The 15,674-nt window shown below is 32.7% G+C and overlaps 2 protein-coding genes across 2 annotated transcripts; one reads left to right on the forward strand and one right to left on the reverse strand.

Moving 5' to 3' along the window:
* Positions 1-343: 343 nt before the first annotated feature.
* Positions 344-4,489, reverse strand: Osi8 (Osiris 8). Its single transcript, XM_013310009.1, has 3 exons — positions 4,091-4,489; positions 1,092-1,378; positions 344-414 (listed from the first exon to the last, which is right to left on the reverse strand). The coding sequence occupies exons 1-3, from the start codon at positions 4,472-4,474 to the stop codon at positions 366-368; spliced, it is 720 nt and encodes a 239-aa protein (XP_013165463.1). The 5' UTR covers positions 4,475-4,489; the 3' UTR covers positions 344-365.
* A 7,639-nt stretch (positions 4,490-12,128) lies between these two features.
* Osi10a (Osiris 10a) lies at positions 12,129-14,861 on the forward strand. The gene is made up of 4 exons (XM_013310003.1): positions 12,129-12,517; positions 12,975-13,156; positions 13,484-13,744; positions 14,390-14,861. Exons 1-4 carry the CDS (start codon positions 12,210-12,212, stop codon positions 14,584-14,586), a joined length of 948 nt encoding a protein of 315 aa, XP_013165457.1. The 5' UTR covers positions 12,129-12,209; the 3' UTR covers positions 14,587-14,861.
* Positions 14,862-15,674: the final 813 nt, after the last annotated feature.

Raw genomic sequence — 15,674 nt, forward strand, 5'->3', positions numbered from 1 at the left:
ATATATGTATATCTAAATAAATATAATTATATTATACATAATATTTATGTATATAAGAGTATTGAGGTACTTTTAATTTAACTTTATTAAAATAAATATATTAATTCGTGGTTATATATAAGTTTTGAAAAGATATCTAAATCCGAAATGGCCGATGTATATTGAATTTGTTACTTTTTATATATCTTGTACTTATTTCTATAAAATCAAATAGAATTTCTTTTATATTTTCGTATCCTATCTGTATATATTTTTTTCAAATTTATTTATTATGCATGTGTCATATTTTTAACGTGTAAATAAATAGTGATTATAAATTAGTTTTCATTTAGTATAATTTATTCGATGTCTTTGGTGGGTTTTGGTTAATGCGCGTACGCGTTGTAAGCTAGGTCGTGGGCGTTGTCGAGTGATCTGAAAGAAATTATAAAAAAATATTAGCAATTTTAATTTAATGTTGACAATTACCGGGAACTTTTCCCATCAAGATGAGTTGAATCAGATTGTATCTGTTGTGAGCACGTGGCCGAGATACGATACTTTTCTCATCTTGACGGTCTGCAAAAGTTCCCGTTTTTGATTGACCCGTCGCAAAACCTCTTCGTTAGTCGGAGAGGCACTTCAAGAAGAAGAATTGATAATTATTTCTCCCTTGATATTTATTATCAAAAACTAAAGAAAGAAGAGTCAAAAGACTTTTGATACAACAAAGAAGAAAAGAAGAAACACTATTAAAGTAAATCACGAATAAAAGAAAGTTAAAAAGTGAAAAACCTAAGTATAAATAACAAATATTTGAACACACGAAAATATTTGTTGACTTCAATTGTTCCATTATTATGAAAGGGACAAGCAGAAGACGCAAAGTATTGAAGAGTCCAATTTAATGACTCAAAAAAAAACTCGCAATTAAATGGCAAATGCCAACTATTTTAACTAGGACACGACGAGGTTAGATAAGAAGATAGTTCTGAAAGTGAGATATGATACTCCTGAACGATGAAGTCACCATATTTCTTAAAAGGCCAAGTTTTAATTATTTAGAAGTACTCAATAAACAATAGTTTGAAGATAAAATTCAATAATTTTACCTGCTCCACCCAGAGCCACCATGTCCTGCAGACACAACAACCTCATGTGCCTCTCCACCACCGCTAGAGGACAACAGTTTTTTCAGACCGATGATACCGGCGAGCACCAACGCTAGCTTCGATACAATAAGAGCCTTGCCCGCTAGTAACGCAAGAGCACCGAATGCGATGGGTACCATCATACCGCCGATGAGCAGGGGAATCGCTAACAGGGGAGCGATCTTCCTTCTCCTGCCTCGGCCTTCTTCGAATGCGCCTTGCAAATCAGAACCGGTCGGGAATTTGATCTGTAATATAATGAAATATTTAATTACGCGTAAATGTATTAGAAATGTCGATTCATGATTAATGTGGTTAATAAAACTTTCATTGTTATCATCGTCGTCATCGTCATCCTTTCCTTATCCTATGTTATGTGGTGCGTACCGGATTTTATTCTCTTTAGTCAAGTAACATTTCACGCAATCTATCTTTTCCTCAACTTATCCGTGTATGCGTCCAAACACGAAAATTAACAATTCATGAATTCTAACGCTTGTAAGTTGCGCTGAAATTCTTGGACCATAATTGTTGAATCCATGTATTTTGTTATTTTGTGATCTTATTAAGGCAAAATTAACTATCGAAATATATAAATAAATCAATTTAATTATTTAGATTTATAAAGAGTATATATAGTAAATAGCGTTAATAAGTAAGTCCAAGGTAATTAGTTAGTAACGGTTGTTAGTGAAGTAGGGCGTCACAAGAGAGGTTTAATAGAGTGTGTTAATGAAAAAAACCTTGTTAATATGAATTAATAATGTGCAATTATAAAGATCCGTGAAAGCGGTCACGGTGCGTTGTGTACGTTATATTTAATGCGTTCACGTGATGGAATTGATTTTCATGTGATTTATTAGTCATTCGAATAATCATTATACGGTTTCCCTTATTTGCGTGGTGATGTTTTTTTACAGATATTTCGCTATGAATATTTATTAGAAGAAATAGAAATAATTTTATAGTGAAACTAGCTATCGCCCGTGACTAAAAAATTTAATAAGTAGCCTATGTGTTTTTCCAGACTATGTTCTATGTAGTAAATTACATAAAGATATTGTGCTGTTCTGGAGATACCTTCAAACAAACATGCTTCCATCTAAACTTTCGCATTTTTTTTAATAAAAAAACAAGCAGATTTTTTTGTGAATTTACTAATATTTCTTTTACCATTCCAACTAAACTCTAGGCTTGTCCTACGATATGGTTTACGACAATAGTCGGATGGCGGGATTCGAACCCCCGATCACGCGATCGGAAATTCGTACCTTAACCATTAGGCTATTGGCGCTTCTAAAATTAATAATATTAACAAGATTATGGTAGCTATTTACTTAATCGATTGATTAAAGCCTTTTATTTTATGCTATAAATTTTGTGAGATATATCAGATTGTATTTTGTAATAATTATATAGTAAATGGCACATGGCTATAATTTATTTGTTCACAATTTTATTATTAATAGAAGCATGCAGTTTTATCTTATTAATATTATATATGCGAATATTTAGATGGATAGATGGTTGTTTGAAGGTATCTCCTGAACCAATCTTGATGAAATTTGGCACAGATATAGAACAGAGTTTGGAAGAAAACATAGGGTACTTAAGTTTTTTTTTTTTTTAATTTTGCGTGGACGGAGTCGCGGATGACAGCTAGTATTAAATATATTTAGAAATAGTATTGTGAGTTTTTATAAAATACAATCTTTCTTCCAGTTCTCTGAAAGAGCTGTAGTTTTTACAATGAAAGCCTACAGCTATAGTGCAGTGCGGCAAAGTGGGAGTTAATAATTTCTTTTGATCACATCTCGTTATAACTAATTTAACTAGTTATAGCGCTTCACGAACTGTGACAAAATGCTTGCACACCACTAGTTGTCATGTGCTGCCAAGTGTCACTAATCTTTATTCGAAATGGAGAAATTAATAATAACTTTAGCTTTAGCTCAGTACATCTATAAAATTAGTGTTTAAGCCGTTTTTATATAATATAAGTTTGTTATAGTTTTAGTTAGAATCCAGTCTTTCGACAGTACAAGTGTGTAATTAATATTCATTTGAATACGACATGGATCCAAATTTAATTTCTATTACATTTTAATAGTCTGACATTTTTTATTGTCATTACATGTGTTGAATAATTATTAACATGATTCAATTCTATTGTTAACGACGGGTAATCTGACATTAACCTCGTTGCTTACTTCATAGTTATATTACGTCATAATAGTACACTTGAATATTGACATTGGTTAAAGTAATTGACATCGTCTTGTTTATTACAAACCAGTGTTTTAAAAAAAAAAACTTTGAAAGCGGAGTTTTTGGTGTAATATGATAGTATTATTAATAGATAGATAATTTTGTCAAATATAATGTTAGAGATGATATTTATCATACTAAGTTTTAGGTCTCAAAAACCTACAGTAATTCTATCAGTATGGGATATTCTTAGCACCACCTTAGTAAGAATATTTAAAGATTAATTCGTATTTGATGATAATATGTTTGGAATTTGATTAGTAGTAACGAAAACCCACCATTAGCTTTTTATAAGGCGATGGATTCCTGCTACACTTTCAATTGAATAATAGTTACTTAAACAGTCTTTTATTCCTTTTACTGAGTAATTTACAGTTAGTTTTTTTTATATTGAATAAGCTAGACGCTTGACCATTCTACTACCAGATAGAAGTGATGATGTAGGCGAAAGACGGTACGCGATAGCTTAATTAATGCCTGTTCAATTTACTCTTGAAGTCCCCCAAGTCATACTTGGACGGGAAACGCTGACAACTTGTTCCAATCCTTTTCAGTAAAAATAACGATGAGTTAACCTTTTCGTTCGAACGCGCGGTACGGCAACAACATATGGATGGATACTTGCGTCTGTCTAAACGCCCGATGGTAAAATAGTTATGGTTTTTAATGTATGTATGATGTTTATACTTTACCTGGATGGTATGAGTTCGCATGAATCCAACGATCTTGTCCAAAATAAGGCTGTCCAATGAGTTCTCGTCAAGACTCCTTGGAACCGCTTCTTCAGCCTCAACATTTTCAATTGCATTTTTATCCTTTGAAATTGTAACTCCGTTGAGTAGAGTTATTTCATCGCTCTTAGTTATTCTTGTTAGAGCTTTGGCTAACTTCAATTTGAGACAATTACCAATATCACTGCCGCTGCAATCTTTATATGTTTCGTATGCTATCTTCAAATCGCCTAGAACACCGTCCTCTGAACTTCTCGCCTCTTCTAATTTGTTCTGATGCGTTGAAGCTGTTCTACCGGTTACGGCGACTGCCAGAGTCAGGATAAGGAGGTAGTTTGGTACCATTTTTGCTTCGTTCGCACTTCGTTGCCTATTGGCACTCTGTTCGGAATTAGAACAGTGGTAGCGTTTATATGCGCTTAGTTTCACGCTACAGTGGGTGTTACTGAGAGGGATGCATTGATGCATTTATGCAGTTGGTTGTACAATCGGGAAGAAAAGTCTTATAAAGGCAATTTAAATTGTATATAAATTTCATATTTGGAATGAGAATATCTTAGCGGACGTTATAAAAAATATCTATGGACTACAAAATATGTAATATGATTTTTGTTTATAATTTAATATACTAGAGAAAGATTTAGTAACATTCTTTACGTAGGATTTTAAAATAAAGTAATAATTCAATGAATGTTATAAGAATTAATAAATATTTGCAAAGGTGTCAGAATGTTAAAATTAATTCTGTTCCTAATCTCGAAAAAATCTGTAGAATTTACCTTTGATTTTATCCTTAGCGCTTTAACGTAAATATTATATAAATAGTTATAGTAAAATAAAATAGGTAAAATATTAAAACTTTTTCACGGGACTGTACAAATGGTTCCAATTCTACGTCGACAGCTATGCTTTGATCGAATAGAATAATTTAATCTGTACATTATTAGAACAAAAATGTAACGGGAAGTAGTTTGTTAATAATATATTTCTTTTACTGATTTTACTATAAGCAACACATTTTATATATACTAGCAGTTGCTTGTGACTTTGTTCGCAAGTAATAATAAAATCTAGTAATAAATATGGCGATTTGACATATCTGTCACCCAGAGATTTGTATGCTATTTGTATTCTTGTTCTTGTGCCTCTTCAGTCATGAAGGTCGGCCGCTAACTTGGAATATTTGGGTTTGTCAAGCGCTAGGCGAAACAGTTCCTCCGCTGACCTAATCCCCGTCCACTCCCTAATATTACGTAGCCACGAATTTTTCGTAATTATATATTAAAAAATAATTCGTTTAACAATAAGTTCATTTATATCTTTGCTTGACTTGCGTTGATACTATCATAAAGAAATATGTAGGTTTTATAAACTGTAATGTTTGCACGTAGAAGACGCAAAAAGGTTTTCGTTTAAAAAATATACATCTGTGGTTTCAATCTATCCTTCCTAAGACTATTAGACCATATTATTAATAATATCATTTTGACTCGTATAATAGTCAAAGGCCGGCAACGCATCTGCGGTTCCTCTGGTATTGCTGATGTCCATGGGCGTCGTTGAACACCTCGGTGTTCCCGCTGCTCGTTTGCCTCCTTCTTATAAAAAAAAATAGTATTTATAAAAAGATAGTAAATATTAAAACAATAAAAATGTATTAGTATTATACATCCGTCACATGTATTCTACTTATGTTCTTGATGGTATTTAGGACAGTATTCTACATTGGATTAACATTTCAAACGTGATTCAATGCCGACCTTACTAGTGTCAATATGTGAATAATAAGTTTGAATAATCGTTAGTACAATGCCCAATGCATGAATTGGCACATCGAATATAAGCATAAACTTACTATTTATGTGCCAACATAATGCTATTTTTTTTTAAATATTAGCAGATATTTATAAATTTACTAATATTTTTGTACCATAAACTAAGCTCTATGCTTGTGCTAGGATAATAGTCGAATCCTCCTACCTCGTGATCGGAAATCCGTACCCTAGACAATAAGCCTATTGACACTTTATTAAAATAAAAGATTAAAATCGCATACTCGTATTCGAATCTAGTTCTATGTGATCGGATACCTGTACTGTTAACTATTAGGATATTGGCGCTTCAACTTTTTTTTTCGGTTGCTTATAACACGAACAAAATACATGAACTAGGAAATGTTCTATATTTAACAACATCGCATGAAATGTACATATACTTCATTTTACGCACGATTTCGATTTATATTTGTTAAGCAGTTTTATTGTCACGTGATTCGATGTAACTAATTTGTTGGGTTATTAAAGTTTTTGATATATTACTGAAAGTATAATAATTAATTTCTTCTTTAAATAACATGTTTTGTGTCCATTTTTTTTATATCATAAGGTGGCAAACGAGCGAGCTGCCACTTGAAATCGCTGAAATAGCGAAGTGACCATTGCCCATAGACATACGCAATTGCATATGCATTGCCTACCTTTAATCGACGGAGGAAAGAATGCACAGAAATAAAATATTTTAATTCCATTCAGTCCATTATTTAGTCAATATTATGTTGTTACTTATTTTAATATACTACTAATGATACTACATTGTAACTGGGTGTCATCCGTAACTCATTCCGAGTGAAATTTAATAAAAAAGTATAATAGCTTATGTGTTCTTGCAGAGTATGTTCTATATTTATACGATATTTAATCGAGATCCGTTAAGCCGTTTAGGAGATACCTTTGTGCCTATGTGTTTTTTCAGACTTTGTTCTAGATGTATTCCAAATTATAGAGATATGCGTTGAGTAGTTCCGGAGATAAGTTCAAACAAACATCTATCGAACCATCTTAACATTCGCCTTTTATGATATTAGTAAGTTAGGTAATGTAACGTCCATATTTTATATTCTTTTGAAAGATAAACATTCTTAAAGATAAAAAAATACAACATATTTTGTCTAGCGTAGATTAGCAGTCAATGTAATATGCAACGATCACGCTTCTAGCGGACAAACGACGCATTACCAAGTTAAATGAAGGAGACGCTTCATTTAAAATAACGCGCGTATGTATAGTACGAACCTTCATATGTAACTTTATGATTAAATAAATCCTCATTCATAAAATAATCAAGAAATAACCTATCTATTACAATTTTATTATGATTTTACACTAATTTTAAGCAAGAATGCGTGTATAAAATTCTAATATTTCATATTCAATATTCTTATGTTTCAAATATCACACTGTCAAAATAGACACCTCACGTATGTAATCCAGAAAAATAGAACAGATATTACGAATTTCCATTTGTCCCTCTCTAGAGTCACTTCTCCCGACGAAAAATCTTACTAATATTATAGATGCGAATATTTGAATGAATGGATGGATATATACTTGTTTGAAGGTATCCTCAGAATGGCTGAGTTCTGGCTGATATTTGGAACATAGCCTGGAAGAACACATAGGTAACTAATTAAGTTTTTTTTTTTTTTACTCCGCTTGGACGGAGTCACGTGCGACATCTAGTACAATGATATTCTCAGAGTGATCGAAATATTTATAATGTAACAAATATTTTTTTAATTAAAAAAGTGAAACATGACTATAAATATGAGCCGATTATCACATTTCATTGGAAAATTGTTGCATGCGGTGTTCAGACTAATTTCACTTTTGTGAAAATTAACAATAGATTAAAACCATCTCATTTTCTTTAAGGCACTTTTAAATTTAAAAATATCATGTAACCTGCACATATCTATGAATAAATTCAAAGATTGTGACGTACACAATCCGCACTAAGACAGCGTGGTTGACAGAGACCTCATCATCATCAGCTCATCGCGCATCACTATACGTCCCCACCGAGGGGCTCGGAGCCTACCCTAAGTTAAGGGTGATAAGGCCATAGTCAACCACGCAGACCCAGTGCGGGTTAGTTGACTTCACACATATCTTTGAATTTCTTCTCAGATATGTGCAGGTTTCATCACGATGTTTTCCTTCACCGTAAGAACGTTGGATAAATGTACATATTTATATCGGAAATCGAAAAACACTAAACATGTCCGACATAAATACCATGCGCCGGTGTACTTAGCGGGATTAGAACCCAGGACATGCATTTTGCAATCAAGTGTTTGACCCCTGAGCCACCGACGCGTCGGTGACAGAGTGAGGGAGGGAGGACAACCTTAACTAGGGCAGATTCGAATTCGATGGGGACTTGTAATAACCTGACGATTGACTTTTAACTGGGATAATTGTTATTAATTAGAACTTGGATTATTTGTCTTACTAATATTATAAATGCGAAAGTTTAGATGGTTGTTTGTTACAAAGTATCACCGAAACGGCTCGACGGATTTTGATGAAATTGGCTCAAATATAGAAGAGTCTGGAAGAACACATAGGCCTATTTTTTTACTGCGCGTGTACGGAGTCGTGGCGACATCTAATAAAGGCATAAGTCATTGTGTCAGAAAAACTTGATTGTAAATTAATCGAAAGTTGTAGAATTTCCTACAAATTATTAAACTACCAATAAGTAGCTCAAAAATGTAATTTAATGTCACGCTGAACACACCCATAATTTTTACAAATCGATTTTCGCTTTCTCGTTTAATTAAGTTGTATAAAATTACTGGTTCAAAACGATCGCGTGTACTGTTAGGAAGAAAATCCGACACTGTGCCGGTGTAACGGCACAACACTAGCCGTATTAAAATATCAACATTTATGTCCCCTCACTAATCATTCTGACACTTGGTAACGAAAGCACGCCATTATCTCTTAATGATTCTCACTAATTTTAGACATTATTAATTAGAACGCTATGGCGCGATTGACGTGTTTCCTTTACAAATTCAGTGTCAGAATCAAAAACATCGACATTTTAGTAAGACTAGTGTTGCGTCAATACACTGGCACATTTTCGGATTTCCTTCTAACACTAATAATGTCTAAAAGTACTTAATATTTTTAAACTACAATAGTTTAACTGCTAATATTCTACTAAATTACCTGTGGGGCACCACACAAAATATATCAAATATTCTTTCACAGTTGAACTAAGCGATCTGTTTTAAGTAGTCGAGTAATACGTTGCATTATCAAAAACATGAATGAAACTCGCACGGTGTATAGTTATAATTCTTTGCGGTTATTGTATAATTAATTAGAGAGTATACTTATTTAAAAGTGCGAATTTAATATTCATACATTGAATAAAACAACGATAAACTAAAAATTGTAGTCCTAAAACACTAACCGTTAGTTTCTGAGATAAAAATCTTAGTTTAAACCATATTGTTATATCTGTTTTGTGAATGACGAATGAATAAGATAATGACAATATTCTAGTTTCAGAAACCCATTTAACTTATTGGTTTGAACGACAAAACCCGAGAGATGTTATCGTCATAAATTTGAAATTAATTTTATATTTTACGATTTATTAGGAAAAATGTCAGATGTCAGAAAGAATCTAAAAAGAAAACAAAAGAATACCAAATGCAAAAAGATTGAGTCACACAAAAGTAGCACATAAGTACACAAAAGTCTTGTATTATGTAAAATTTACCAGCATTTTATTGAATGGTACACGTAATTTGACGTCAGATATAAGTGTGCCGACCCACGACATCCTTTTCAGAAAATTGTATAAAAACCGTCTTTAGTTTCTCTTCACACGAGTCCCTATGTCCGGTTTACATCCGCTTTTCTTTTAAAACAATACAAAGCAAACTTAATTCACAAAAACCTATAGGCATACTAAAATGAACCTTAACGTTTATGAAATAAAGTTGTAGACGGCAGTTTCATAACCGCATAATTAAAGTTGTATCGCCATATACGTATTCGAAAAAAGTTAAGCGATTATAGACCTTATTCCCTTTGAAAAATCCCGACTCAATCGTTATAAAATCTCCAACTCAATTCTACGTAAAGACGCAACCTGTTGTACAGCTTTTTATTCATTACAAAATTGAACTACACTGAAGTTTGAGTCTTATGCTTTAGTGATTAGGTGTATTTTGATTTGAAATATAGTTCTTGTATAGTAAGACTTGTTTTGTATGTACGAGAAAGGGGGAAAGAGGGGGATATTACATAAAACACGTGAGACACAGAAAGGCTGAGCGCCTCTGGCGTCTGAGGCGAAAGCTCGTCGATGACTAATGTATGGGAGGCCGCTTAAGGTCATGGAATGGAAAGGCATTTACAAATTGCCTTACAAAATAACTTACAAATTATTACAAAAAAATAAATGAAAAAAGCTTTTCATTCATGGTCTTTAATCCTTTCATGAAATATTAAAATACAAGATACAGATAAGTTCAATAAAATTTACGATAGGTGAATGACCTGTCCTTTAAAAAAAGCTCAGTGTATTTCTAACAAAGGGTTTATATTGCCTTAAAAAGCCATATTCGTATAAAAACACATCGTTATTCCTTTTATTCATTGAAGAAAAATCATAGATAATTATAAGGCTTAAGTATAGTGGAAACTAGGCAGTGTTACTTTTTCAATATGGAGCTTTTTACATGTATAAACTACAAACTTTATTTATTATAGTCAAATATATTCAATTTTTTTTAAAACTGCAAATCAAATTGCCGTAAAAAATCTTATTAATTAATTTAGATGAATGGATGGATGGATGTTTATTTGAAAGTTTCTCCAGAACGGCTTAACGGATCTTGATGAAATTTGTCATGCATATAAAACATAGTTTGGAAGAACATATAGGGTACTCGTTTTTTTTTAATTCCACGCGGACAGAGTTGCTGGCGACCGCTAGTTAATTAATAAAAATTTCCGTCTATATTTAGGTAATTACATTAAAACAACACCGCGTTAAGTCTGGGAATATGTTACGTCAGACAAACAAAACTTTTACTAAACCAAACCGGACATGTAAGAAAAAAATGTACACTTTCACTTCATCATATCCGTCCTTCCTAAATGCTATATCGGACAACATGATGGCCTTCAAATTTAGGTCCTATAGACTAAGAAATTGAGTTGACTTTAGCTTGGCAATTTGATATGTTCAAATGTACGGTGACGCGATCGATCGAGCAGGTTGTGAGACAATGAAGAGGTCAGAGGCCCTGTACGTACTATGAGAGTTCGAAACCATTCGATTTTATCTCCGAACTATAAACAAATTTATCAACCACAAGAATGGACATATGACACTTGCCACCATCATCCAGCGGCCTAAAGCTGTATTAACTCGAATATATATCTATTCAACGCTTCATTTGTGGTATTATTCAACCCCAAAAATTTCTGAATAATAATTTTAGTATTTAAAGACTTCAAGAAAATTAGGACTCAAGAAATTAACAAAAAAAAATTAAGATCTTTTGCACATCATTGCTAATTTACTCATAAAGTCAGTAAAATAACCATATATATTATTACTAGCTGTCGTCCGCAACTCCGTCTGCAGGGAATTAAAAAAAATAGTAGGTGTGTTCTTCCAGGCTATGTTCTACAACTAAGCCTAATTTCAGCGAGATACATGCAGCCGTTCCGGAGATATCTTCAAACAAACATCCATTCATTCCTCCATCCATCCAAACATTCGCATTTATAATATTAGTAAGATGTTTTATCTGGTAAGAATAAGAAATGTAACGGACATTAAAATTAGATAAAACTTTCATTGTTTGTAGTCACATACTCCAAAAATAAATTCAATTCTGGGACTTAAATTATCCGTACCTAATGTTACAAATTAAATCACATCCAAGTTACTCAAATTACACAACATATTACGTATTGTATTCGCAATGCAAATAGCTCTCAGAGATTGCTTCGCGAATCTACGTCCAATTTTCACCCCATTGTCGTTTCTGTGGGAACCACCCGTGACGGGCCACAGAAAACAATGGACAGAATTCAACCAGACATAACAAGGAAAGCTTATAAAACGGGCCACTTCTTACAATAACGTTATACGTAATAATAAAGTTCACAAAGGAAGAACTATCATAGCTGAAGCAGAAGAAACAAATAAAATTACTAAATTAGGATGAAATGTAGAAAGAATTAAACTAAAACATTAAATAATAATGTCTTTAATCAACAAATATGTGTTCTTAATAGTCGTTTTGATTTCTGAAGTGATACCAATACAATTGGATCGTCATGATGGAGAAATAATAGAAGATCAACTACCAACATCGCAGTTGAATAAGTGTTTAAGTGTTAAACGAGGTGCAGAAGTAGGTGTGTGTTTTGGTGAAGAGTTATTAGCTAATTTGAATCATTATGATGAAACAGAATCATTCAGTTTGGCGACTGGAGTTTCTTTCCTCCGTGATGAAAAGACACCAAGAGGTTTGGGAAACTTTTTAGACAAGGATCCTCTGGATTATAGGTAATTATGATTTAATTTAGGTCACTTACAGTTGGTTTCTGATACCAAAATCTATGTATAAAATATATCGCCATCCCTGTCATTATCTTTAACAAAAAAGAGATAACAATATGTTTAAAAAGGGGATTTTATTCCGATAACCTGCAGTTAATGCTGTGAAAATAGGATTTACGTTCGTGGAAATTGCTTACTTACTTAATAGAAATTGTTCGAAACGTTAGATGTCTTTAATTCAGAGTATATTAATCTTTTTTGAGAGGAATGAACAAAAGATAAACAGTTAGTTTCGTTGTAGAGTTTACTATTTAAACGAAAACAAATCGGGGACCGTGGGAACGTAAATTAGGAATCAAATGACCTATTTCAAACAACGTGCTATTTCTGTAATAAATTTTATCCAAATCCGTTAAGCTGGTCCTCATCTATCTGTTAACAATCCATCTTACAATATTTTCAGATCGATAATGGAAGACGCGAGCGAATTAATATCAAAGAGATCGTTACATTGGGACATGAGTGGTCTATGTCCGGGACTTGCAATGAGAATTGGACCAACTTTATCTAACGGAGTACTCGAATTTGTATTAGATCCGAGAATTAAAGATAGAGGGTATCAAAATCATGGGGAATTAACGACAGGTAATCAAATTTTTTAGGTTTCTCTGCCAAATTATCTTAAAAATTCATAATTCGTCAATAATTTAGGTACAAAGTCTCTTACATTTAGCTTTAAACGATTCTGATCGATGACTTTTTAAGATAATTGTACACCGCCATCTATGTTCTAAATATAAAACTTCATGGCTAAAGAAAAGTCAAGGCTTCAGTAACATTGAACTTGAAGAGCGCCATCTGCGTGAAGGCTAACAAATTAGAGAAATTCAACTTCAATTTATAAGATACTTTTTTAATTTTTAACAAAAATATATATGAAAGTTTTAAGACACTAATTTCTTTCATTTTCAGGTCGTCTATTGGTACGGAATCTACTAGTCCCATTTCTTCTTGGTCTTAAATTTCACATTGCAACTTTGCTACCATTATTATTGGGTTTGGTACTTCTAGCGAGTAAGAAGGCTTTTCTTATCGCTAAAATAGCACTGGCTGCTGCAACTTTATTCTCTGTGAATGGTTACGGTGGTCAATATTTCTCCGGATTTGGGACAACACCGTCTCCTACATTTACTTCACAAGAAGACTTCGGACATTACCATTCTTATCCTGGAGGTAATACGGATACACTTATATTAAAATTGTAAATTTTGACAAATTGTCCTTAAGGGGATTGTCATCATTTATCTGCAAAAAATATTTTACATTGATCCAACATCGATTTTGTGCCATAGCCTTATTTCGGTTCTGAACAAAATAATCCGAAAAATATTTTAAAAACAAACAATTTAATCTTTTAATTCTAACGATAAAAATATATATAAATCAGTTAACGACCATAATTTTGTTTTAAATTAAGTCAACTTTTGTAAATATTCTTTTTGTCCCGTATTCTTCCCAATTTTCCCTTCAGGTCCATTGACTTCCTGCCGGTGCACTGTTGCCAAAACTCCCTTTAATCCTTACGGAATAAAACGTTATCCCTAAACATTAGCTCGTACCACGTAAGTATTAATATTTCTTAGAGACATGAAACATAAAACCTATCTTACTAAATGCGGATGTTTAGATGGATGGATGTTAGAAGGTATCTCCAGAACGGCTGCATGAATCTAGTTGCAATTTGGCATAGATAGAACATAGCCTGGAAGAACAGATAAGATACTAATTAAGTTTTTTTTTGTTAATTCCTCGCGCATGGTGTCGCTAACTACTAGTTGATTATTGTACATTTTTTTTAAATAAAATCTTTCTTCCCAGGTTACTACCATAGAAGACAGTATAAAGAGAAATCAGCAGAACAGACAACAGCATCACCGATAACTCCTGATGAATTAAGAGATAGATTGGAACGATTGTTTACATCTAAGAAGGGTATTGATGATAAAAGAGAGGAAACGAAAGTTCGCAATGCAAGGAATTACGCTTGGACACCAATTAATATTCGACATAATTGAAATTAATTTTTATCTAACTCTTTGATGAATTTTTAAATTATTTTTGTCTATTATTGTTAAAATTACTAGTCATGGTATTTTTCTTCTTCTTTCTTTTAAAGAGTTGTAACTTAAAATATTGAAACTAAAGCCCATATTGTATACTTAACACAACTTATTATGAGTTAAAAAATTTATTAAATAGGTCTGAGTTTATCCATAAAATAATTAATAAGCATTTCCCTTTAAGGTCAGGTCTGTTTTTAATTGTATTCGTTTTTAAATTCTATTTCATTATGATTGAAATTCTATCAAGAAAATATACGTTTATAACAAACTTTAATATAATTTTTCCCATTCTTACGTTTAATCGCATTTCACATGTGCCCGTTTAAAAGTACCCCACATTATGAGGCCGATTACACGCCCTAATTGCTACAAAGCGGCTGTTAATTCACTTGTTATTCGCTAAGTAACTTTGACTATTAAAAGACAGGACCTGTCAAACGAGGACATTCTCTTCAGTCAAATAAAAATTACTTCGAAATTTAGTTAATTGCGTGCATTACATCACCCTATGGAAAAAGTAGCAAACTTGAATTAGTAGGTAAATATTTATAGCCTAGCCTAGTCCATTTCTCTGATGTCTAAGTTACTCGCCTCGCGTTAGGATACATTTCCGATCAAAGAAATAACGAGGGAAAGCGAGTAGAGTGAACATGTGTTATTTATTTCTTTGTAATGCTACTTTTTGTTGAATCCGGAATATTGACGTACTGAATTCAGTCATCCAAACAGTAAGCCGGAACAGTTTTGTGTTATTTTTTACTTATCCTACTTTATGTTAAATGATTATGTGGATTAAGTATGATTCGTAGCTAAGTTTTGGTTTTATCATGAAGAAATAAAGCTTTGAAGATAGTCTAGCTTTTTTGTGTGTCGTCGTTGAAATGAAATGATAATTAAAAGTCTCATCATCATCAGCTCACTATACGTCCCCACCGAGGGGTTCGGAGCCTTCCCTAAGTTAAGGGTGATTAGGCCATAGTCAACTTTTTCGCCTCGCAAGAAACAAAGGAAAATATGGAGAACTGATCGCCAACCTTCGC

The sequence above is a fragment of the Papilio xuthus genome, unplaced genomic scaffold (assembly GCF_000836235.2).
Source record: "Papilio xuthus unplaced genomic scaffold, Pxut_1.1 DF827756.1, whole genome shotgun sequence".
Taxonomy (NCBI): Eukaryota; Metazoa; Arthropoda; class Insecta; order Lepidoptera; family Papilionidae; genus Papilio; species Papilio xuthus.